This window comes from Microtus oregoni, unplaced genomic scaffold, assembly GCF_018167655.1.
Source record: "Microtus oregoni isolate MIOR12 unplaced genomic scaffold, Mior012 000121F_ref0000216, whole genome shotgun sequence".
NCBI lineage: Eukaryota > Metazoa > Chordata > Mammalia > Rodentia > Cricetidae > Microtus > Microtus oregoni.
The window spans coordinates 1,486,720-1,513,372 of NW_024544753.1; the positions used below are offsets into that span (position 1 = coordinate 1,486,720).

Genomic DNA, 26,653 nt, shown 5'->3' on the forward strand with positions numbered 1-26,653 from the left:
TAATGCAGCCTTTATTCTTTTAACATTATTTAAAATATTTTTGGTAAGCCAGAGGCTGGGGAGGAGGGCTACGAACTGCTGTCTTCTAGTCATGATGTGACTATTGCACGCATGAACTCATAGCTGCTGTGGTTACCTACACACGACCTGCACAAGATCAAGCAGCCAAAATTCCAGCATTAGCAACGCTTCTTCCTTTTTCTTAGGTTACCAGCAGAAAGCCTGGGTTTCCTTATATCCTTCAGATAGAAAAGTCTAGTCCCGCCACATTCATGGATTTTCTCACATACCCTGGTGCTGACTTCTGGGGGCTGGACCCTCAAATTGTCAGCAATACAGCATAGATGGGGTAGATGACCTCTAAACCCCAATCCCTCCCGAGGAGCCATTGTCAGCGGATGGTTGCTAAGGGAAGGAGTTTCATTCTTTATTAAGGTTGTATCCCCTGGTACATCCCCTATGGTCCAGGTAATTCCAGAAACTCAAGCACACATGGGAAGCACTAACTACACTTAGTGGACTGTTAGAAAAACTTCATAAAGTTTAGCGGAGGATGTGTGTAGGTGGGCAGATATTAGGGCAGTTGGAGGGAGAAATGGTGGTAAATATGATCATATTTCATTGTATGTATGAAATTCTCAATAATAAATAAAAATTAAGTATCTTTTGAAAACCAGATAATTCAGTTTTAACTGAATATTTTATAGTCCTCCAATACCTATCAAAAATGATAACTTTTGTTTTTAGGCATGAAAGGAAGCATGATATAGCAAGGGATAAAATCAAATTACAGGATAAAAAAATTGAGAACTTTTACCAAACCCTTTTTTGATTATAGGATTCACTAAAAAGAAGTTGAGGAGGAACTGTCTCCACTGTGTGTTTAAATGTGTTCCATATCATAGAATAGGTGTAAAGCTACACATCAGATCAACAGTGCTTCCTCTTGGTGGCAGAAACCAGAGGAAGTGAGAACATGGCGTCATTATGGATATACTTCTGTTATTCTTATGAGAACGGCTTGGAGTTACTTACGACTTTCCTTTAATCTGTTGATTTTTAAAGCCATGTCAAAAAGCCTTCAAAAATCAGGAGTAGCATAAAGCAGTTCTTTTTTTTAAAAAAAAAAACTTTATTTAATTTTTATGTATGAGTACTCCACATGTACACCTGCATGTCAGAAGAGGGCATCAGATCCCATTGTAGATGGTCATGAGCCACCATGTGGGTGCTGGGAATTGAACTCAGGACCTCTGGAAGAGCAGCCAGTGCTCTTAACTGCTGAGCCATCTCTCCAGCTTAAGACATTCAGGAAGGCAGGCCTGTTTCTTGGCCAAGCCGTCCTTCTCAGCCTAGCTACAACACCAGGCATTTCCCCTAAATAAAAGGCAGCTTATCTTGGCTAGTGGTAGATGAGGCTTGTACCTATGGGACCATGAAATAGTTAACAGAGTTTCTATGTTGTTAAAATTTTGGTTCACACCAAAAATAGTTTATACAGGTTGTGTAACAGCTGCTGTTGGAATTATGTCTAATGGAAGGTTTTGATTCACACCAAAAACACTTACATGTGTTTTGAGTGGCTGAAACTTCTGGTTTCCTAGGAACTAACTATACAAGTCTCCCCTGGGGACTCTGAAATCATCCTTCTTACTTTTTTGCCTGGTTCACTGCCTTGGAAACATTCAAAACAGATTGGCTGATCTGCTTCTAGGCATTGGGATTATGAGACTTGCTTGTCTTTTTATTTAGAAAAAAAATGTTTTTCTGATTATGCAAGTAATTACATGCTTACTGTAGAAAATTTGAAAAAGACAGAAAAGCATAAAAGAAATAAAATAAGAATCACTCATAACCCTACTTTTCAGAAGCAACCACTGTTAACCTCTTGGCACGTTACCTTCCAGTATTATTTCCAGGCACTTTTTTTTAAAATAGAGTTGAGCTCATCTTGGATATGGAATCCTGTATACTGTTTTTATTATGTGGCATAATATAAATAAACAATGTCTAATAAGTTATGCATTTATAATGTCTCATCTTCTTTAGATGACATTCTGATTTACTTTACAACTTCCATTTTAATTACATAAAGTTGTTTCTATTCTGAAGGTAACATCAAAGCTTATCCATTGGGGAATACAACTACATGTGAGGGGATTAAGGGGTGGCTCACCAGATGAGAGTACTTTCTGCTCTTCCAGAGGACTTAACTTCCTCACTCCCACATCAGTCGGCTCATAGCTGCATGTGACTCTAGCTCCAGGGAGGCACACACCTTCTTCTGGCCTCTGCAGGCACCTGCCTACACGTGGTATGCACACACAGAAACACACATAAATAAAAACACATCATAAGGCCTTCTCACTGAAGGCACTACCCATATCTAAGACTGAAGATGCTGCTGGCTAGCAGTTGTACTGTAATTAGAGACTTAAACAGTTTTTCTTTTTTATTTTATTTTTATTTTTTTAAAAATAAAGAAACTATCTTTTTTTCCCATTTTCCATACCAATCCAGGTTCCCATTCCGTCCTCTCCTCCCCTTCCTTCCACTTACTCCCCAACCCCCATCCATACCACAGAGAGGGTAGGGCACATTGCTTTGGGGAAGGTCCAAGGCCCTCCCTAATATATCTAGGCTGAACAAGGCATCCATCCAAAGAGAATGGGTTCCCAAAAAGCCAGGACTAGGAGTAGGGATAAATCCTGGTGCCACTGTAGTTAACACAGTACAAGTCCAGATATCTTAATTCCCCCAACTAAGGAGGCTGACTTCCAGAAAATAGAGGACAAGGAAACAAATAGAATTATAGTTCCAGTGACAGAAAAAATGCATATGCTATCTAAAGTCCAAATATAATGAGCCTCCCCAACAGTAACAACAATGATATCTTTATATAAAATGAAAATGTCAATGTATCTTTTTTGCTTAGAGTAAACCAACAGGATTATTTTCTGCTGAAGCCAAAACAAAACAGGAAGGATAAAATCACCAAAGGAGGGAGAATTTTGGAGAGAGCTAAGGATGGAGACAGTTTGTAGGTGTGGGTGCCCTGGATGAGTAAAGGGACTAAAGACATGCAGTTTTAGACTATGAACAAAGGGAATTCAGCCCTGAAAAATATGGGAGAGTTTGAAAACAACCAGCAGGAGACCCAGGCACATGCTGAAAAATGCCAGGAATCTATGGTACTAGGGTACAAAACATGTCCTGGAGATGCTTGTAAGATCTAGTCTTTATATTGTAAAAAGAAAACAAAAAAGGAAATGGCCACGGTTTGGGGCTGCCTCCTAGAAGGGGGATATTAATATTTTACCTTTCCGAAGACACTTAGAATTCAGGATGCCGGACAAGGAGCTTAGGGTGTAGTGGTGAAGCTGAGGGGGAGGTTAAACCCTCATTTCTTTATCAGGTACACAAATGAAGTCAACATCCAGGCTATTAATGCAACTAAAATGCCAGGTGAGGGAACCGAAGTTACTTCTTAGGGGAGAAAAGTCGACTGACCAGAATTTGACCACATGATTAAATTCATAACACAGGAGCCTTAACCAGTAATCTAGCATCTATCTCAAGTTTTTTTTTAAGGAACTCCTGGAGAGAGGTTCTACTGTTCCCTGAGTTAGAAGGAGCCCCAAGAAGAGAGCAGGAAGAGAACAGAATGTAGAAGCTACATGCTGCGAGTCAAATGACCTACCTAGTGAGAACCTAATGGCAGTGTGGGGGAAGGGCTGATTAATTAACTGAAGTGAATGGAAGGACATAATTACAAGTGCCTTGCAATTTGATCACAGTGCCTACAGTGGGGACAGCCGTTAACTTCATAGCCCTCCAGCACCTGAACCAAGCTTGCACATGGTGCTCCTTCCCCTCCCTGTGAAACCATCTTCCCAAATCATCTGAAGATAACCTCAGATGCCGTCTTCACGGTACTATCTGCCCCATAGGAGTCAGGTGCTTGTGACCATTTCTGAAGCTGTGGGTGGACTGACCAGGCATTTTCTTCTGCCCTGAAGGCCGGCATGAAGAGCTGTTGAGAAATGACCTGTATCAGTGCAACAGGCTCCCTGCCCCAGCTGTACAGTATTACATCGCTCCTTTAGGCCAGGAAACATGACACCCAGTAAATTGGTGGGGAGCCAGGACAGCAAATGGAAGATAAGCTGTCTGCAGGTTGGATGCAGGATATTAAGGAAAGGAGTGAATGTCAGACCTCTGACAGAGGGGCACATCACAAATGAGTCAATTTTTATTATAGTGTTTGTCCTGACGTGTTTGAAATATAGCTAACCGTCCAACTCTATGGCACTTGAAAGATTTTGGCCTGACAGTTCCAGAGCCCTTCAATATGGGTGGCATTTCATTTAGAAAAAAATATATGACCATTGGCAGAGGAGATCTAAAGCAGAAAGAGATCCCAGTGACAGTTAGGCAAAGCTCTCTTGGCCTTTTTCTCAGCCTCAGAAAGAGCTGCTAAGGCAAAATCACATTGTATTTGCAGTCTTTACTTGCTCTCCTGGAGAGAGGAAGGGGGCTGAGGGGACAAATCATTAAACAATATACAGACCGTTTGGGTTCGGCTTGATGACAGAGCAAGGATACGAGGGGCTTAACCTCTCCCAGCGTTGTTTTTTCCCTGCTACCTCATTGACCTCACAGGGTTGATTGGAAAGTCAGCTGAAAAAAATAGATGAACCTAGAAATGGAAATACTTTATAAAATATAAAGGCTTACTGTTTGTCATTACTGAAGGCCAGTGTCAGCAATTATATTTTTCAGTAAAAGGATAGAAAGCAGATAATGTTGGTGCTATTTTTTAATTGTTTCAGCCCTCAAAGGTCTGTGCCACAGAGCCTTATTTGTTTCCACCTTCAAAACCACCGCTGAAAGGGTTAAAACATTCTCAGGCATTGGGAAGCAAGGCTTAACAAATAGGCAGAGACAGAGGAGAATCCCACATCAAATATTGATTTATAGAAATTTGTCCACATTTCATGACAGAAAAAGCTAACCTAAGAATAGTAAGTTTCTGTCTCATTATCGCTATCATGGCCCTTGAAACCACTTGTCTGAGGTTTACGTTCTCAAGGACAAGATTTCCTCTTCTAAGGATGCTTTATGTTTAACACCTGACCCTGATAATATGTTTTTCTTGAATAGCTTTCATACTGTGCCAACCAATGATACATGACCTTCTGATTTGTTCTTTGTTTGAATACTATATAATGAAAACACGAATTCAGTAAAATTGCAGCAGATTCCAAAAAAAAAAAAAGAAAAAAGAAAAAGCTAACCTAAGGGTGATTCATTGAATTGAATTATGTATTTGACAATGTCTCAATATCTAAACTATATAAAGAATTAAAAATTTTACATATGGGACTGATTATCTCTCCTCTCCATATCTGGGAAGGCTCCCTTGTCAGAAAATCTACCACCTCCCCTGTGCAGCAGGAGAGTCCTCTGCATCTTTACACATTTCCTGAAGTAAAATTCACATGAAGTCTATAAAATACTTGAATGAAAAGCTTTATGAATCCTATTACTTTGTACAATGAAAATATGCTAATAATAAAAGCTTTAAAACTTTTCACAAGCGGTTCTCTACTTTATCCACACTGAAGGGTGCAAGTCCAGGGGCTTCTTGGAAATTTACAATGTTATGTAACAACCAAGACTAATTCCAGAATGATTTGCTCACCCACCAAATAAACCCATACATCTAAGGAGTTGCTTTCAGTTTTCTCCTGCTGCAGCCTGGTTCCGCTCTCTTATCTGTTTATCCTCTCTACAGCCTTGCTTCTTCTGAACAAAGGATGAGTCTTTTTGTGTCTGGAGTCCTTTCCTTCCCATAATACTTTTAAGATTCACCAATGTCGTTTTAGATACTACATATGAAAAATGTACATGTGTGTGCTTGTGTAACTGTCCTTTTAAAAATGTAAATTATGTTTCATTTTGCAGACAATCTATTAATTATCTGATGGATGTTTGTGTTGTTTTCAGTTTGAGGATATTAATGTACCATTTCAGGCTGGGGATGAGGCTGAATTGGTAGAATGCCTGCCTAGCAAGAAAAGAGACTCTTGGGTTCAATCTTTAGCATCACAAAACCCAATTCAAACCAAACCTAATGTCTCTAAGCATTCTGTACACATTTTCATGTGAGCATATATACTCCTTCAAAAATATTTTATTTATTAGTATTTTATGTGCATTGGTGTTTGGCCTGCATGTGTCTCTTTAAGGATGTTGGGTCTCCTGGAGCTGGAGTTACAGATGGCTGTGAGCTGCCACGTGGGTGCTGGGAATTGAATTTAGGTCCTCTGGAAGAGCAGCCAGTTCTCTGAACTGCCGAGTCATTTCTTCAGCCCAGAAATGTATGTTTCCACTTTTCCATAGAAGGGAGAAAGGCAGGGTGTCCCACCAGGATCTGCTTAGTCCCCTGGGAATGGGGACAGAGAGTGAGGAGAGACCACAGCAGGTGTTCTGCTACAGAGCTGGGGATGAGACTGGGGGATTGGATTTTGAGGAATGGAGGAAGAGATTAAGCTCTGTAGTTAGCTTGCCTGTTTCCTTGACCAGGGTGGCCTGTGGGTTCCCAGAAAATGCCTGCTGAAGTTGGGGTCTGCGATAAAATAATTTTAACCCTTCCTGTTTTTATTATGTGCTTTGTGGCCCAAGCTCTCCTCAAATTTTCAATCCTCCTGCCTCGCTCTCGGGGATTACAGGCATATCCCCACCAAATCTGGCTCTGACTGGTTGTTAAGACTGCATTGCTTAATTGTCATATGTTTTCCAATTTTCGTTCAATATTGATTTCTATTTCTATTTTGTTCTGATCAGAAAAATGTTGTACTTGATTCTGATTTCTTCGTAGCCAGGAATATTTTAGAGTGTTGATATCTTGAGCGTGGCTTCTATCAACAGAGAGACTGCCAGACCAAATTACAAAGAAATCATAACACCAAAAATTACAACAGTTGAGTCATTTCTTGCACTATTGCAAGAGCAATGGGATCAACAATCAGCCATGTACCACCTTTTTGGTTGTTGTTCTAGGCTGCTCCAGGCATATAAACTAGGCCACTTCAACACTCTGGGTGAGACAAAATGCAAAGAAGATGCAGGTCCCTTAGATAGCACCCTGAAAGACTGCACACCCACTCAACTCTCCCTTTCCCCTTGAGGGAGAAATCATGGGCCAAGGTGATCTCTCTTCATGTTGAACTGTTATTGAGAAAGGGAGTGAAATTGCTCTTCTAACTAATTTCTTGCTAATGTGTGGCTGTTCGTTGTTTTGTGCTTGTCTGGGATAGCACACTTGATGACCTGTTTTGTTTGTTGGTTTGGCTTGGGCTTTGAGACAGGGTCTGGTGATGTACACCAAGTTGACCTTTCTTATTATCTTACTTACTTACTTAGTATAATTACTATCCTACTTGCCCCAGCCTCCTGAGTTCTGAGATTTGTGCACTATTACATTCAACTAGGTAGGTAGCATAACAACTTGGTTAAATTATGGACCTCTCATAAGGATATATTGTACACACACACACACACACACACGCACGCACGCACGCATGCCATAATTAAATCAATGTTTTGGGAGAGGATTGAAATGTCCTATCTTGACATTTTGCTGATGTCAATAGAACACTATTCTCTCTTTTCTTTTGGAGACTATTTAAGATAATTGGCTAGAAGTCTTTTTCTGCTAAATACAATGTTTGCACACCCACAGGGATGGCTTCTCTTTGTTTCTTTTTCTCTTGGCATGGATCAGACTATTTTGTTTCTTTGTATTTTTTGTTATGCTTTGTTCATAATTGGACATTTTAAATATGATGTGATAATTATAAGAATCATACTGTCCCTCATTTTCGTGATTTGTTGCTGCTTTTTGTGGCTGTTCTTAATTGTGTTTTAGAGATCTTTAGAGTTTGAGAAGTCTATACTTTTTGTTTTAACAGGCAATGAAAAGCTCTGTTAAGTTAGCTTGATGTTCAGTTAGTGAAGAAAAATATCTTTAAACTCTCCTTCAAGATCCAGCCACTTTGTCTTTATTAAACATTGTCCTGGTTGCTATTTACAAGAACTCGATTAATTTCCAGAGCTCCAACAAAGTTACTTATGATAGTTTTTTCTAGTCTTCCACTGGTCTTTCTTGAGGGAAAGCGCTGTTAGAGTCCCTTATCTTCTGCCATTTTCCCTGGCGTTATCTGGATATCATTCTGAAAAACTACTGTGACTATTTAAACATCTGTTTTTTTTTTCCAGGTTAAATAAGTCATTGAAATGAAGGCAGTCTATAAAAAAATATGTACCTTTCACTTGTCAAATTTTCTTTTCTGTTCACATGGCACATGGGAAGAGTAGAACTCCTCTCTGCAGGTTGTTCTGAAAACTAAGCAGTACAATCTAGAAAAGTGGTCATGCTAAGGTCTAAGCACAAAGTGGCAATCTAAGCAGAAGGCCGATTCCAAGAGAAACGTGATACAAGCTAGGTTCATTGGATTAGGTAAAGGACAACTTGAATGGTCATCTTTATCCCCCCCCATACTAGGAACAGTACTGCACATTACCATTTGAAGAGGTAGGATGAGAAGAAAAAGTGAAACAAATTTTCACTTTATAATTTTGTTCTTAATCAATCATCAGTGGCCATCATTTATGACCTCACTTCATAGAGAGTCTTTCAGATACAGACCCAAAGAGCTCAAGACATTATTTTAATATTAGGAAGACATTTAGTCTCCTATATTCTCTTCAACATTTTTAGACTTGCTCATCCAACAAGAATTTCTCTCTCATTTGCCATTTTATTTGTATCACTACTTTGTCATGAAATTATAAATTGTCCTACACCATTGTAATTTTGTGTGTGTGACTCACCCCCTACTGTTTTTCCATTATTGTCCTACAACTTCCTTGAGAATATTTTTGACATCTATGTCATTGAATTTGTTATCACCCTCAATGTCACATTGAACATGTAGTAGATATCTATATTTTCTTTGATATGTGAGAAAATACCTGACAAAAATAAACTAAGGAAGGAAAGGTTTATTTTGGCTCACAGCTTGGAGGCTCACAGTCCATCACAGCTGGAAATCATAGCTCTAAGAACTTGAAGATCAGTGCCCTTTTTCGTTTCTATTCAGTAAAGGACCTCAGCCCTTGGGATTATTGCATCTGTCTTTAGGGTTGATCTTCTCTTATCAGTTAGACCTTTCTAGAACCACCCTCATAGTCACACTCAGACTTGTGTTTCCATGGTAATCCCAAATCTTGTCAAGTTGACAATGAAGATTAACCACAACACACAATGAAGGCTTTGAAAATATTTCAACTTGTTAAAAGGATGTATGTCCCAAATTAGTGGAACTCTCCCAGAATTTCCATGTAAAGACAAATCATTAGCCCTCTGAGTTCTTTTACAAGCTTTAAAAACATGTTTCAGCTTAGAGCAAAGTCCTATATAATGCTTACAGTGGAGCAAAAGTCTTTTTCTTGCTTTTATTAAGGTATATATAGTTTTTCTTTGCTCCTCTCCTTCTCCCCCCCCCTTCTGCCCTCTCCTATGATCCCCAAGCTCCCAATTTACTCAGGAGATCTTGCCTTTTTCTACTTCCCATGTAGGTCATCTTTGTTGTTTAGGTTCTCTGGGATTGTGAATTGTAGGCTGGTTTTTCTTTGCTTTATGTCTAAAAGCCAATTATGAGTGAGTACATATTATATTTGTCTTTCTGGGTCTGGGTTATCACTCTAAATATAATGTTTTCTAGATCCATCCATTTGCCTGCAAGTTTCAAGATGTCATTATTTTTTTCTGCTGTGTAGTACTCCACTGTGTAAATGTACCATATTTTCCTTATCCATTCTTCAGTCAAAGGGCATTTAGGCTGTTTCCAGGTTTGGTCTATGACAAACAATGCTGTAGCAAAATTCTTTTTTTTTATCTTTAGCAAATATTTTAAATTCTATTTTTATTTGTATCAAGTATGAAAGCTTTTAAGAATAGAATCTCTATGCCTTTATATTTTTAAAATATACAGACAGGGACTGGGGAAGTAGCTCAGTGGTTATGAGCACCCGGTACTCTTGCAGAGGACCCAGTTTGATTCCAACACCCACATGGTAGCCCACAACTAACTCCAGTTTTGAAGGATCTGATGTCCTCTTCCGGCCTCCTCAGACACCAGGCATGTACATGGTGCATTGACATATATGCAGACAAAACGTCCATACATGTAACATTTTTACAAGACAAAACAATTCAGACAAAGACAAAGATGATCCCAGTCTCATTGTTGCGTATATTTGTCAGACTTTCTAAATTTAAGAATTAATTCCAGAAAGTGACACATATGCATGACATGAATTTTCTGTGAAAATTCCAGGGATCTGCACCTTGTCACCGCCCCCCCCGCACAGTGCTGGGGATTATACCCTCCAAGTTCTAATCGCACCCCCCCCCCCAAGACCTGGAACCCTCATTCTATGTTTTGGTACAAAATAGTATTAGATATATCTTTGTGCCCCTTACCGTTTTAAAAAATAGATCTAAGCCGGGCGATGGTGGCGCACGCCTTTAATCCCAGCACTCGGGAGGCAGAGGCAGGCGGATCTCTGTGAGTTCGAGGCCAGCCTGGTCTACACGAGCTAGTTCCAGGACAGGCTCCAAAGCCACAGAGAAACCCTGTCTCGAAAAACCAAAAAAAAAAAATAGATCTATTTTTTTTATTGCGAAAAGAAGAAAAAAAACATAAACAAAAAACAAGTTTCCACCTCCTCCCAGTCTCCCATTTCCCTTCCCCTCCTCCCACCCTTCTCCCCCTCCTCCCACCCTTCTCCCCCTCCTCCCACCCTTCTCCCCCTCCCCCCACTCCTCTCCCCCCCTCCCTCTCCAGTCCACAGTGTAGCAAAATTCTTAACCCAAATAAAATGCATTCTTTTGAAGAAAAATTCCTCCATCTCCAAATCTACTATTCTTTATTAACCCATTAATGATTTCTGCTAAATCAAAAGTTTTGGAAGCTTTTCAGCCCAAAGAACCCTGGATTCAAAATCAAATTGTTTGGTACATTAAGTGTTGATTCTCCAGCTCTGACCTTCCAGAATGAAGCAGAAACTTGCCACTTAGCACTTTTTTTGTAAAGTCTTTCAACTCAGTAGACTTGGGGACACATCTGGCCACTCCTCCAGTTTCTGAGGTGTCAGGGAGTGATTGTTAATGATAGAGATACCTCCCCAGTCTATGGGTTTCCTCACTACCTTTTGATTATATAGGGCAACCTGGTCCATTCTGCAGGGCTTCTTCCTGCCGTCACAATATTGGCCCTTAATTATGAAAGCTTTTGCCTGGAAAGCTGTGACAGGGGTTAATGTAACTGTTTTTCCCTTCTCCACAGATCACTTTACTGGAAGCAAACCTCCCCAGAATGCTGCTTAGAGAGTTATTTATCTTTATAATTTGAAAAGGCCACGCTCATGTTCTGGTTGACTCTGGCTGAATCTTGCTATTGTTATTTTTCCTCTGTCACCTCCCACCAGTCTCATCAGCTAAAAAGATCCAAAACAGACTGCAAGAGAGAGTGGGTCAATAGCAAGCAGGTTTGGCCTTCTAAAGGGCATGACTTTTTTTTCTCCCCAAAAAATGGTTTATCACTGGATGCTAGAAGACAAGGACATGGGTGGCTCTCCAGGGCTTTTTCCATCTTGAATTTGAATGAGCCTGGCTGCCGTGAATCCATAACAATCTTCACTTCATGCTTTTCAGCTGCCCTAATATGCTACTCAGATCACCACTGTAAAACACGAGGTGGAGGGCACATGCTTTTTGTTGGAACGGTGATCACACTTTCATTCCAGCACCTTTTAGTGCCCGACTCAGACACCCCCTTTAATGCTTTTGCTGAGGCTTGAGGCTGATGAGGATAGGGGGTGAGAGTAAGTAGCTTATATCCTACATTCCAGAAACCAGAAAGCAGCTTCTCTGACAATGCTCCCCTTTATCTGGAAGAACCTACAGCTTGGACACAAGAGACCCAAAAGAGATGGATGAGGAGCAAGGTTTTGGTCAGTCTCAAAGCCAGGTTCAAAGTTAACGTTTCTTTTCTTCTTTTCATCTTGAGCCCAGAATCCTAAAACCCTCTCTAGATAGACCCCTGTTATCAGTTTGGTATATATCTCTCAAGACTTTCTTTATGCATATCCATCTATACATCTATATCTATACCTACTATGTATCTATATATACTGAAATATATACTATATATCTATATATACTGAAATATATATACTATATATCTATATATACTGAAATATATACTATATATCTATATATACTGAAATATATGCTATATAACTATATATACTGAAATATATACTATATATCTATATATACTGAAATATATACTATATATCTATATATACTGAAATATATATACTATATATCTATATATACTAAAATATATGCTATATATCTATATATACTGAAATATATACTATATATCTATATATACTGAAATATATACTATATATCTATATATACTGAAATATGTATACTATATATCTATATATACTGAAATATATATACTATATATCTATATACTGAAATATGTATACTATATATCTATATATACTGAAAATACAAAAGTTTTTAGAAACACAAAGCTATTTCATTCTATAACATTTCACCATTTTAAAAACCAGTGCTTCTTAACTGTTAGCTTACATCAGAAATACTTGGGAGACTTACTTGATAAATTACAAGTTTCTCTTTTTAATTTTAAAAATTACATTGATTTACTTGGTGTGTGTGTGCGCACATGCGCGCGCGCGCGAGAGAGAGAGAGAGAGAGAGAGAGAGAGAGAGAATTTTTATTACAGGATATATGTTGAGGTCAGAGGACAAATTGATGGGGTCAGTTCTCTTCTTCCACCATGTGGGTCCAAGTGATAGATTTGGCATCGAGCATCTTCCTCCAATTTGCTGTCTTGCAAGCTCTAAATTTGTTCTTCTATAGTTTCTGGTTCAGTAGGTCTAGGTTGGGGCTCAAGAATGAAATTTTCTGAAATATTCACAGGTAAACTGAGGCTGCTGGTTCAAGGACTATATATACTTCCAGAAAAGTCAACTAACTTAAGCAATATACTTGAGGATTTTTCTGTGAAATTTCATTGTTATAACTGCTACCTAGCATTCTACGGTAGCATTTTATATATACTCATCCTATCCTATTTACCTTGTGTCATTATAGATAGCAACCCTCTCTTCCACCATTTGCTTTTTATTATTCCCCACATGCTCACAATAGATTATTCTTGTGTGAGAAAATACTGAATCTTTTTGTCTTTCTATCCTTTAAGAGTGGTTTGCACATAATACACACTCAATGAAAGAGTGACAAAGAGATTGAATGTACCGTCTGATGCTGAGGGGGTATATGGTTTGGGGAGAGATTCAGGAACCTGAAACCTCCAGATGTGATGTTAGTGTTATATTGATAGACAGTGTGTGTTGGAGTGGGAATAGGAGGCATATACTAGTGGAAAATTTGGGCTTGTAAGATGATGCCTAGATTTCCCCTACCTCTTCTTCCCCATCCCCCATCCGTCACTGTCTCCACATCCTTAACAAAAAGAGCAGTGACTACATGGTGGCAAAAGAGATTCTGGTAAGATGCTAGGGATTTAATGCTTACATGTTACTAGAGGCAGAAAGAACTCATATTGCACTTTAATATTATCATCTGAAAGACAGAATGGTACTGGCAAGGCTACAGATGAGCGTTCATATTCCAAAATCCTGAAATCTAACATGCTCTGAAATAAAACCCCGCTTGCTTGCACAATAATATGAGGCCCCAAAGCCTATGCAATTATTGCGAACTCTGAAACACTTCTGGTCTCATGCATTTTGGAAAAGGGGTACTAAACCTGTACTGGTTTTACATTTGGAATTTAACATTTTTCATTTGAAAAGCATAAGGCATTCTTATCACTTTGGTCCTTATCTCTTCTGCCTAGAGTATGATAGTTTGCTTGCAGAGAAACATTTGCTATAGTCATATGCAGATACCTGACATATCTCCACTGGATTTGCAATATGTTTTCTTCTGATCAGTCACATTTCTTTACTAAGGCATGAATTATAATCCTCTGCTCATGGAATACAGCAACAGAAGTCACACATTCATAGAATTACTATTAGTTTGATACCATACGAAAGTTTGAGGGTCACAGAGGAATTTTAAGGTGCTATTTCTGTTCTTGAGAAGTTTGTATGTTAGGTGGGAGCATTAGGCATTTACATACAAACCAGCCTAGGAATGATATGTGCTGATGAATCATTAAGTGCCCATAAGTATAGCATAAATCTACTGAATCTATAGTCACCACCTTCCACATCAAATGCTGACAAGGATTCTCTGCTTGACAAAGTGTGGACAGGATTCTGAACCCCCTCAGCCCATCTGCAAGCATGTAAACTACAGTTTTAGCAAAGTAACCTGGTAATTCAAGTGACTGGTCACTGTAGCCTCATCAGCAAGAATCCTGTTAGGTTGATTTGGCCAGAACCCTCAGGTCCGCTGATGATTCTGCCTAGTGATTTTCTCTCCACTCTCCTTTACTGTGTACTTTGGCTAAAAATTCTCTGTCTATATTTGGAGTCAAACCTAATCTCTCTCTCTCCCTGAAAAATCCCCTTGTGCTAGACTTGCACCATTCCAATGGTCCTGAGTAAAGCTTTCACAAATGATACTAATTTTTTAAAGATTCACCATCATCACCGCCATTATTATTATTTAATTACTTGTATATGTGTGTCTCTGTGTGGGTATGTATATGTGAATGACAGTGCCTTTGTTATCCAGAAGACAGTGTCTGATCCCATAGGGCTAGTTACATGATGTGGGTGATGGGAACTGAACTCAGGTCTTCTACAAGAGCAGTATATTCTTCTAACTACTGAGCCATATCTTCAGCCTCAATCATAAAATAGTTAAATGATAATGGAAGTATAACTACTTTCAGTAAAAAATATATCACAAAATTTGTATGTTATTTCAGACTTAGAATAAATAAGTGAACATAGAATTATCTCATTAAGAATTTTTATATTACCTCGTGGTATGATGGCATTGTTTAGGAAGCTGAGACAGGAAGACCAAGAGTTTGAAGACAGTCTTGGTTACATAATGAGTTCCTGGATGTCTAATAGGTTCAAAGATAGTCTGAACTATATGGCAAGAATTTTTCAGTACAGAAAAGCTATTAGTATAGCTCAATAGTAAAGTGCTTGCCTAATGTGAATCCCCACAACTACAAAAGAATTATTTGTATTAATTATATGATAAAATTATTTTTAACATATTAGATTACATATATTATTAAATTTAGTTCCACCTATCTTTTAACTTAAAAATGTGGTTATTAGATAAGTTAAAGATATTTATATGGCTCCCATTAACATCCTGTTGAACAGATCTAGTGTAAATAATGCATTATAAAATTTGTATAAATAAAAGTCTGCTGAACTGGGATAATCACAGAAGACTGGACTCTTGTTCTGCAATGATGCAAACATCACGCAGACTAACTTAATCAAGCACAAATGCATATGTGCACACAAAATGAGGGACTTTTGTGGGAAAGTCCACATAACTGGGATCTCTATACAATATTTGACACTGTCAGAAGCTACATCAAACATTACTATAATGAAGAGTAGAGACAGCTTGAGTGTTCCTAAGTGAGCCCCATACTAGTGCCCTAGGCAAGCAAACCAAGCAGTAAAATTAGGAACTCGTTTTCCATCTAGCTTCAGTCGAAAATTCCAAGAGAGAACCCTAATTGGCCTGGTAAAACCTGTGGCTGCGGAGGCCAGTGCTCTCTAATTGCGAGCTTTTCTACAGTTCCCTACAGAGGGGAAAATGTTCTCCAGTGGAACGAGAAAAGGGAAATTAGGAAACTAGATGTGAAAGGCAAAACCCAGCATGTACAGTACAGCAGAAGTGTACATATGTAAATGCAATTAAGATAAAAAATATAAGTTAATGTGCTACACAACGCCAAGGAACTTTTTTTCAGATTAAGTTTTCTTTCTTTCTGTTTAGTCAGAGAAATATGTTTAAGGTTTTATAACAGGGTGGAGAGATGGCTCTGCCATTAAAGGCTAGGCTCACAATCAAAAATATAAAAATATGTTTTAAAGTTTCGTCTCATTCCTTCTAATGCCACACAAGACATCTCATTAAAATATTTTTCTTTTCAGTTAAATCGAGCGCTTTTTTACAGCTACAAGAGTTACATAGTTTACCGGCAAAGGTCAGTTTTACAATTTTATCCAATCTTATCCCCACCTGGACTTGACTCCTACGTCCTTTTAGTGAAAGACTTTGAAGTTGAAGGTTGTGTTCAGGCAGGCAGGACAGCTTTACTCCCACCTTGAGTTGGAACAGATAATGGATTCCACAAAGCAGGTGTCCAACTGGCCAAGGTCATCACACAGTGAGTTGGTCTTGATATCTGAATTGCAGTTAGGGACAGACTCAGCATATGACAGGTTAATTTGATAAGTGTCCTTTTGTCTTACTATCATAGTGGCCTGAGACTATGGAACAAATCAAATGAGAAATTCTGTGTGTCCCTTAGAAGTGCCCAGCAGGCTAGCAAAACACACTGGTGTATTTGGATGATTTTGCTTCCCAAGGGCCATTTGTTCGAAAAAAAAAATGGAAAGTGGAAATATGAAGTCAGTTTTCTCCTGACATTTCCAAGGATGAATACTTCGAAGGACAAACAGGCATAAGAGTTATCTATAATTAAAGTAAGACAAAATGGGTTTAAGTTTCTAGGCTATTTTAAAACATAGTAAATAAAATAAAATATTCTTAAAGAAATCCTTGAAAGGCTCCCATAACTGTTTCAGCCAAAGTGCCTTCAAGCCAGGGAAACCATCTTGGGTAATGTCTGGAGTTAAGCAAAGTACCTCTCAGGACTGCTTTTGGCGGTGCATAACCAAGTGTGAGGCCACAGTAGGTGCTATTCTCTTTAGCTCCTTTCAAGTGAGACTCCTCTGGGGGCAAGCAAGATCGGAAAGCAACTTGATCCAGGCAGTCTCTTTCGAGATCTCCCTGGATTTGTGCTACAGAGATTAGGTTATAACTGGAGGGTAGCATTGTTAAAGACCACTCCAGCAAATTTCTGTGGGCAGAGCAGCCATGGAAGCAGGTTTCTCCCGGATGCTGGGAGTTCTGAACTATACCGGATCGGGGTGGGGGTGGGGGGAGGACTGACTGGAACTACATGCATGACTGCCTTCAGTCCTGTTGCCAACAGAAATCCACACAGGTAGCTAAAACACTGGTTTCAGAGGTCAGGCTCCTTCCCCATTCTCTAGTTCTTGGGGTATGTGACTTGCTTTTCGCTGTGTTGATATGCTTGTCTCCTTCAGTGTCGAGCATTTGGCAGTTCTTATTCAGAATCATTCTACTGAGGCAGATTCAATGTGTGAGGCAGCTACCTCGTGGGAACACAATGGAATAGCTGTGGCATTCCACAAATGGGAATATGCAGGGAATTCTGACCCCTAAAGCGATTCGAAATAAGACACTAGCTCCCTTATCAAAGGGGCTCCCTGCTATTGTTCCCTGCTAGCACACAGAAGATAAGTGACATATTTGCCAAAGCACAGCTTCTGTGCTGATTTAAAGTTACTTATCCAAGGCTATATGCTTTGTGAAACTTCCCAGCAGCTAGCATTTCCAGTGCTCTTGTTGAGTTTATTGGACTCTTTCATCTTTACCCCTGCAGAGGAGAGACTTCTTCGTGGGCTGCACAACCTGGGTGAAATGTGCTGTTATCCCACATTTCTGAAGCTTCAAACGTTCCACTTTGATCTTTCCAGCGTTGCCCTGTGGTTACTCACTTCAAAACTCAGCTATGTTTCTGTGGCTTTTTTAGCGAGCACACACCGTGCTGGGTGCCTCTCTAGGATATCTTGAAGCAGCTCTATGGTTAAAGTTTTAAAAATCAAAGAAGCAGCTCTTTCTCTTCCGGTCGCAGGCGCTTCGGGAGCCGCCGATTACCGTCCAGCCATGGCCAAATCCAAGAACCACACCACACACAAGCAGTCCCGGAAATGGCACAGAAACGGCATCAAGAAACCCCGGTCACAAAGATACGAATCTCTCAAGGGGGTTGACCCCAAGTTCCTGAGGAACATGCGCTTTGCCAAGAAGCACAACAAGAAAGGCCTGAAGAAGATGCAGGCAAATAATGCAAAGGCCATGAGCGCACATGCGGAGGCCATCAAGGCCCTGGTGAAGCCCCAGGTGGTGAAGCCCAAGGTGCCAAAGGGCCCCACCGGCAAACTCACCCGTCTGGCTTTAATTGCTCACCCCAAGCTTGGGAAGCGGATTAGAAGCTACATGGCCAGGGGTCGTAGGCTCCAAAAAACAAAGCCCAAGGTTCAAGCCAAGGCAGAGGCCTCAGCTGCAGCTCAGGCTCCCAAAGGTGCCCAGGCCCCTGTGAAGGCCCCATAAAAAAAGGTCGCAGTCTGCCAGTGTGAAGACAGATGGACTGGTGTGAACACCTACACAGTATTTGCAGATGTTCAGGACCTTATGCTGTTTTTACAAATAAACTTGAGGCAAGTTCTGTTTAAAAAAAAATCAGAGAAGCACTCCTGCTAAATTCTAAATTATCCTGTGAACTTACGAAACTTACAGTTATGATATCTATAGTAGAACTATAGAAGAGCCATCAAAATCTTTTGGGCAGTGATCTACTATGAATTTTCAAAATTAATTTGGATCTTAAAAAAAGCATTAGGCGTTTCCTTTTTTAAATTTTTAAAATTTCTTTTATTCTATCTTTTAAATAAGCAATACATCTGTCTCCCTTCAATCTGTTTGTTTGTTTGATTGATTGATTGTTGGCTGTGTTTACTGATTGGTTAGGCTTTATTTCATTTACTTACTATTGAAAGAGTCCATTTTTTAAATACTGGAGTGAGGATTCCCATCCCTTGCTCCAGAGGAAAGCATTCTTATCTCCCCAATCCTCTATAAACTTGCTCCTTATTTCACACAGATGTTATCCCTGTCTTCAAAGCTGTTTGCTATTCAAACAGTTTCCAAAAGATAACCTAAAACAGAGAACAGGCACTGCCTTATTTACCAGCTGGGAGAGACAGAACCAGAATTGCCTTCTACCAGTCTATGGATGAAGGCACTGATAGTGCATCATCTTTAAATACACTATAATGCCACACTTTTCTCAACTTAAACTCCCACTAGCCCTGTATAGGGTCTCTATCATTTGTATAATGGGGCAATGCATAGTGTCAACTATCATGTTGCTGATCTAATTGCGTGTGGGATCATACACAATGTTAATTTCCATTTTTTTGATTCTTAGATTCAAATAATCAATAAACTTTTATTAACCATGTTCTATATTCCAAGTGCTGTTTTTTAAATACTTGGAATGCATTGGTAATCAAAAGTAAAAAAAAAAAAAGTAGCACTTTCAGGACCTTATGTTGCAGTAAGACAAATAGTACATTTTAATTATTAAGAAAATGTGTGCGTGTTGGCTGGACAGTCGACTGCTTTTCTGAATTGCCTATTCACAACCTTTGTTCAGTTTCGTGTGACTTATTTGTCTTATTTCTTCAACTGTGCCTGATTTGGTTTGCACGCACATTCTATTTTCCCTACTCTGTGATATCTTTTGCAGTTGTCTTAATTATATTCACCACACCTTTTTTGTTTGTTTGTTCTTTTGAGACAGGGACTCACTATGTAGCTCTTGCTGAAACTGGAACTCACTATGTAGACCAGGCTGGCTTCAACTTCACAGAGGCAGAGCACTCTGCTTCCTGAGTGCTGGGTTTAAAAGTGTGCATCACCACACCTGGTATAACCTTCTTCTTAACTTGTACCTTTGAAACTTTTAGTACTTAACCTACTTTCAAAGCTCAAAGTAATACCTTCTAAATGTTTTATATATGTTACTTTTCTCATTCAGGTGTTAATGGGATCCATCTGATATTAATTTTATAAGGCATAAAGGTGTTTTATTTTGTCATATGGATAACAAATTAATCTAGTACCACTTACTGGGAAGAATAATTTTCATTAATCACTTGAAATGCCAGGTCTATGGCTGAGGGTTTTTTTTTTATGTGTAACTGTGTTTTTAGGTCACTTACTATGTTCCATTTGTATGTTTTTTTTCCCCTACTCTAATTCCCAAGTGCTTATAGAACATTTTCTGGAACTGCCAAAATAATCTTGTTAAAATATACCACAAACCATGCTATTGTAGGGTTTTATCTTCCTGAACAGCTTCCCCTTTCACTTAGGTAAAAACAAAATTCCATTATAGAGACTGCAACCTGCAGAGCTCTAGAATTCCTGACTCCTCGGCCACTGCGGCTTCTTTTGACTCACCTCGCACATCTCTTTCTCTCTGCTTTCCTCTCTCAGCCACACTGCTGTCTTGCCTGGTTCTTCTCAAACATTCCAGGTCTTCTCTGATCCAGGAGCAATTGTTATCAGTCTCTCTGAATGCACATTGCCCTGTCTGCTGATACAGGCCACTTTTCGTATTACCTTCATGCTTTTACTCAAAAACCAAGTGTTCCTTGTAGCCTTCTCAGGCTGCCATCTCTCTCTAAGATCGTCCTCTCTAGAATTTCACTTCCCTATTTTCCTCTTTTGCACATGGCCAGCAAAGCTTTATTATGTACTTTTCTTGGCTACTGCCTAGCTTCCACAGTAAAATAAAAAGCCTAAGAGGTTAGGAACCCTTTTTATTTACTTCATTTGTTCATTACTGTATCAGTGCCTGTCTAGACAAGTGCCAGAGCCCTCCCAAAATAAATATTTGTGGGAAGAAGATAAAACAAATGAACTGAGGCAGCAGATTTCCGTGGGTCTAGCCTCAAATGTACAAAAGTGGATACCTCCAGGCAACAAATGTGCATTTTATCAGAATGAAAAGGACAACTGAAGGAGTGGACAACTGGAATATTCTGAGCCTAAAGAGGACTGAACCTTCCCTCCCACTCAGCTATTTGTGTCTTTATTGGACTGTGAGCCCTAATCACTGAATCTGTTTGTTTCATTCAATTTCCAGGGCAATTTAGAAAGGAGTGGACATTGTATGAACTCTTAGAACTAAAACTCTTTTTTTAAAAAAAATGGGAAATAATAAAACTGAAAGGACAGATAAAACCCACAAGCTAGATGAAACTGGTGCCTGGGTAACCTGCTGGTGTTGGCCAGACAAAATTACGTCATGAAGAAAAGAAAACTGAACTCTGCTCTGGTGAGGTGAGCTTGTCTTCAGGCGACTAGCTTCTTCTCAGAGTCTGCTAGAATGTCCTTTCAGACCCCAGAGTGAGTTCCTTGCTTCTCTATCATGTATGCCTGGTCAGCATAGACATAACAGAGAACTTTTCTTTCTTTAGGTAAAAGTTTAGTGAAGAGTGGGAGTTCAGAAACCAGAGAAAGCATTTTCTGGAAGACAGGGGAAAGGGAAAAGAACCTGGGCAGAGACCTGTGCTCTGGACACTGTAGTTCCGAGGGATTTTCTTGAGGTAGCTGTCTCTTATACTCACCAACTACAGCTCGCCCACACCACAGAATACATCTGAAGGAGTTAGTTACACAAAGTCACAATGTCCGGCCCTATCGCCCAGAGCTTCCTTATCTGCAAACGAGCAGCTGCGTGGACGTCTATCACTGTTCACCATGAATCTAAGGGGGCACAGTTTGGCTATGAGGTATCAAAAAAGGTATCGGGGCCATAGGCTTCGTGGGCATGGTCTCTCCAGAATGGGGGCTTCTAGTGCCAGTGGGCCTCTCTTTTTGCTGGCTCACCAAATGAAGCCCCCATGTGTAGAGGCAGTTGTGGCAGGAGAATGGAAAGCCTAGTCCCTCTCCCTTTTGTGGAGAGACATTAGGCTCAATTATCAGATCCTGTCCTGAGGGTGGTGAGAGATATAAGCACTGGGGTGACAGAGACAGGATTCTTTTTTTTCTAGATAAAGTATGTTCTAAACTCAAGATAGCATCTCTTAAACACTAACTCATTCTTCAGAAGTCTTGCTTACCTAAAATACAGGAAATGGACCCAGAACGCTGAGGTGCTGGGTTTACTGTACTGTGTCCTCTGGGAAGATAAGAAGATGACCCATCGGTCAGAGCCTCAGAAGCTCTGTGTTACTGTGTCTGAGTTTGAAAGTTGAGCTTCTGCTTGGCAAGTATGGCACAGACTCCTAAAGTGAGAAGTGACTTACAGGTGGAAACCTGACCCTTGATTCGTTCATCTGAGTTTTCCTAGTCAAAATGCGTGTGGAGGAGGCCTCCCCTGATGATTATTGTGTGACCAGGCCTTCTTTCCTGATGATTATTGTGTGACCAGAGCCAAGGTGATCAATGTGGATGTAGCCAGATGCTCAGCTTCTTCCAAGGCCTTGGGACCTGTTGACAATCCTTTCCCTAAACATCCCTTCTTCCCGGAATCCATTCTTCCTCTGTGCCCTCCACCTATCTCCCCAGTTTATGAGTTAGTTAGCTTCTCCTCAAGTCATTCTTGTGCTTATTCCGGAGCTCTCCTAAACTTCCTTGTGTTCCTCTCTACTCAGTTTATTGTACTTTCCTCTGAGAACCAAGATCTCCTTTTCTGTTATCGCTCACTCCCCTCCCAACTGTCTGTTTTTCCTTGAAGTACAATGCCTCCCCCATGGAGCCTCCCTTTCCTCTTCCTCACCTCTTCCAAGCAGTTCCTCCCTCTAAATACTCCCATCTTGTCTCTAATTCCTCTCCCTCCCCCAGACCACACCAGATAATTCCCATTCAAGCTTTAGATGACTGGTTATAGTAATAACGGTACTTTATTCACAGGTTAAATTGACAGCTGTTGCTTCATGTCCCATCCATCAGACATACTCATCTCTTACACAAGACAAAGTTTTACATATAACAGCTCATGTCCACAGATTGGTATTTTTCAGAACAAAACAACAATCAGAAACCCTCAGGCTTCTAATACACTGAAAAGTTAATATTTTTGCACAGACACAAATTACACATTTTCCTCCCCACACTATGCAAATTTGACTCTAACAGTTCTTTTTAACTAAATCATAGACATAGATATGGAAATCGTCATCAAACTTGATGAAGTACACAGAGGGCTTGGCTTTAACTTGGTGAATGACCTTGCCTGTCCTCTTGGAGCCATCTTCTTTGGTATATTCCACATGTTTACCTATCATGCCATCTACAACTCCTTCTGGCTCCCTGTCTGCTGGAGGAGATGCACTGGACTCTGGCATAATACGGAGGTCGCCCTCTTTATAATCATCCAGAAGCTGGTACATGTACAGGATAGGATCTTTCTCATAGGTTATGTAAAACCAGGCGTTCATGATAGGCGCTTGGTCCAGAACCATCCCCCTCCATTTATCCTTAGAACCATGCTCACCCTCAAATATGTGTTCCACTCCTTTGCCAATTATGCTATCAGCAAGGCGCACATCGCTGACTCGAGAAAACGACACCTTATCAAGAAGGATTTTAAGCTTTAAAATCCTCTCATCTCTGTGAAGTTCCAGTCCATAGACAGAGTCTATTCCATCGTATTTCACCAGATAGAGAGAGGGGTTTATAGGCACCTGATCCAGAACAGTTCCTTTCCACTGGATGATGGGCTCATCTCCTTCCTTCCACCCGTGAGAAATTCTGCAGCCCACGATGTTTCTTCGAGACCGGGATGAAGGTCTGCTCCTCTGCCTCTTCTGAGCAGCTTTTTTCTTCTTGATGTTTGTGGAGCCAATGTGGTGGTGAGCAACAGCTTCTCTCGTTTTCTCTCTTGCAGCTGCTTTTTTGTGAGGGGTCTTCATACCTGCAAGAGGAGGAGAGAATCCAGGGAGAAACATTCTATGCAATATTAAGGTGATTTTTTTTTCTCTGCATTGGGACGCCCCTGTGCACGATACGCATGTATCCAGTAGCAGTATTCTATATCAAAACATGCTTGGATGCCTGCCTGCATTACCCTCTTCCCAGGAGTGTTTTGTTACACAACAGTTAGAGAAGAGATGGTTGTGGAAGTTGTGGCGGTTGAGAGCCAAGCAGGAGGCAGCTGTTTCTCTGTATATTTCCTGGCTCCGTTGTCATCCTAGCTGCCGGCCCCCAGCCTCCACATTTCCCATTCGTAGCCCCAGTCTCATGTCTCTATATCCCTTCATGCAGGTCTCATGTCTTTTAACCACTGCTCCCTGCTTTTTACCCCTCTTTTCTTGCTATCTGTGCTCACTTCTTCATATTTCTTTTAAGTCACCCTGAAAGACCCTCTGGACACCCCCCCCCAGAACCCGCAGCTGGCCTGCTCCCATGAGAACATCCTGTTCGCTTAAGACCCTCAGGACCCTCTCAGGACCTGCAGCTAGCCGGCTCTCATGAGAACATCCCGTTTGCTTAGGGAAACAGGATGCCTATAGTCAGCACATGTGCCCAACTTAGAATATCAGTAATTCACAAAAGAAACAATTCCCCCTATGAAAGATCCCAGCTTAGCTGCTGTAATGTCATTTCACAAGGCTTTTGACGAACAAATGTAAGTGCAGAGTGAGGTCAGGGTCCCTGGCTGTAAAGCAGGATATCTGTTCCCATACATCTGTGCTGGGAAAGGAAAAACCAGAAGAGGAACAGGATATCTGTTCCCATACATCTGTGCTGGGAAAGGAAAAACCACCTGTGCCCCTTGCCCCATTCCAACTGACCACTAACAATGCATTTGCTTCTGTAATCTGCTTCTGCTGCCCTCTTTCCTATAAAAAGACCTTCCCCCAGTCTACAGGCGCGCTTGTCTCCCGAGAGACTAAGTCGCCCCAGGTACCTGTGTACTGAATAAAGCCTCTTGCTATTTGCATCCGAAGAGTGACTCGCTGTTCCTTGGGAGGGTCTCCTCAGCCTGAAAGACTGCCCACCACTGGGGTCTTTCAACCCCGCTTCCGTGTGAGCTCCAACCACGAATCTGTCTCTCTGGCCACCTTTGTATAAAATTCCTGTGTTTCTTGCTCCGTGCCCCGCCTCCCAAATCTCGGTTCCGAGTTTCCCCGCACCTCAAATCTTTTTACTCCCTCCAATTTTTCTTCCAAGCACAAACCCATTCCAATTTTCCGGCACCCACTCCTGTGCTCACCTGCCCACTGTCTGGGTATGCAGCACTCACATGCCCAAATCGGACACAGGACTGTTGGCTCCGCTGCAAGCCTGGAGTGAAGAATGGTCAGCAGGCGAGCAGCCAAATGAGTGCGGGTGTGAGCAAAGCCAGTGGAGTCTAAGGCCAAACGCCCGGAAGGGAGCATCCAGGTAGTCCCTGCGCTAGGCTTCCTCGCTCTCTTCCTGGGCCACTTAAAGCTTTCAGCACTAGCGGCTGCCACTGCAGTCTCCCAGTCTCCTCCCTCTTCTCCAAGCATAGCCCGCGAGAGGCCACACCGAACACCCCCCCCCCAACACCTCTCCCTCAGTTCAGGTTCCCCACCCCCACCTGCAACTCTACACTGTAAAGCCCCCAACCGCATCAGGAATTCGCTTTTTCCTTACCCGATGCCTTCGTGCCTTCGTGGAGTTCTCTTTTTTTTTTTTTTACTTTTTTTTTTATTGCGAAAAGAAGAAAAAAAAACATAAACAAAAAACAAGTTTCCACCTCCTCCCAGCCTCCCATTTCCCTTCCCCTCCTCCCACCCTTCTCCCCCTCCCCCCACTCCTCTCCCCCTCCCTCTCCAGTCCACAGAGCAGTCCGGGTTCCCTGCCCTGTGTTAAGTCCTAGGAAAACTGCCTCTCCGGTTGTCTAAGGCTAGCGGAGCTAGGATGAGAAAAAAGCCCTGCTGCGCAGTTCTTTCTTCTTTTTTGACTCAATGTATAAGTAAGTTTTGTTGATTGCTCATCGTCTTGAGGATATTACTCTCCCAGATGCAGAATTTTATGTACAACATGTGAAATTCTGAAATGTACTTAAAATCAGTTTCACCTCTTTCCTGATGCCTTTGGTTCACCACAGAACAGCAGTCCTCATATTTCTTTTGCTTTTTCTCTATGCTCTTGAAAGAACTTGCATCATTTTTGCAGCCCAATTGTTAATAATCTGTAAAATAACAAGATATTTTAAATAATACAGAACATATATGGCAATATTCTGAGTAGTGAATTCCCTCAGAATTAACATTAATTTTATTCAATCTTTTCAAAATAGAAGTAAATATTAACAACAGGGTGTAATTAACTTTTCATCTTCTAGCACAAATCCTGTACTCAAATGCTAAGAATTTTGTAGACAAAAATTCTTAGGGTACACATACAAAAATATCCACATGTATATTTATATGTGTTTTATGACAAAAAAGTTTAAATCATACTCCATGAAAGAAAGTTCTTCACACTGTATGAAAAAATAATATTTCCTCTCATTAGCCTAAGTTTGGTATTTCCAGGAAATAGTTCTTGGGTTTTTTTGTTGTTGTTGTTGTTTGTTTGTTTTTTTTTTGACTCAAGTACGTGTTGCCCAATTGATAAGCAAACTGGGCTTGTGTGATTGCTCAACAAATGAAGGTCCTTGC

At 40.6% G+C, this 26,653-nt stretch overlaps 1 protein-coding gene and 1 pseudogene across 1 annotated transcript; both read right to left on the reverse strand.

Annotated features, from left to right (window-relative positions):
• The window catches only part of LOC121444384, a 44,743-nt pseudogene extending 26,631 nt beyond the window's left edge, over nucleotides 1-18,112 (reverse strand).
• Nucleotides 18,113-23,149: 5,037 nt separating this feature from the next.
• Nucleotides 23,150-23,932, reverse strand: LOC121444389 (spindlin-2C-like). The gene has a single exon (XM_041646204.1). The coding sequence runs from the start codon at nucleotides 23,930-23,932 to the stop codon at nucleotides 23,150-23,152; it is 783 nt and encodes a 260-aa protein (XP_041502138.1).
• Between the last annotated feature and the right edge of the window lie 2,721 nt (nucleotides 23,933-26,653).

Excerpts from the sequence above, each read along its gene's own strand:
- LOC121444389 (XM_041646204.1), bottom strand. The coding sequence starts at position 23,932 with ATGAAGACCCCTCACAAAAAAGCAGCTGCAAGAGAGAAAACGAGAGAA.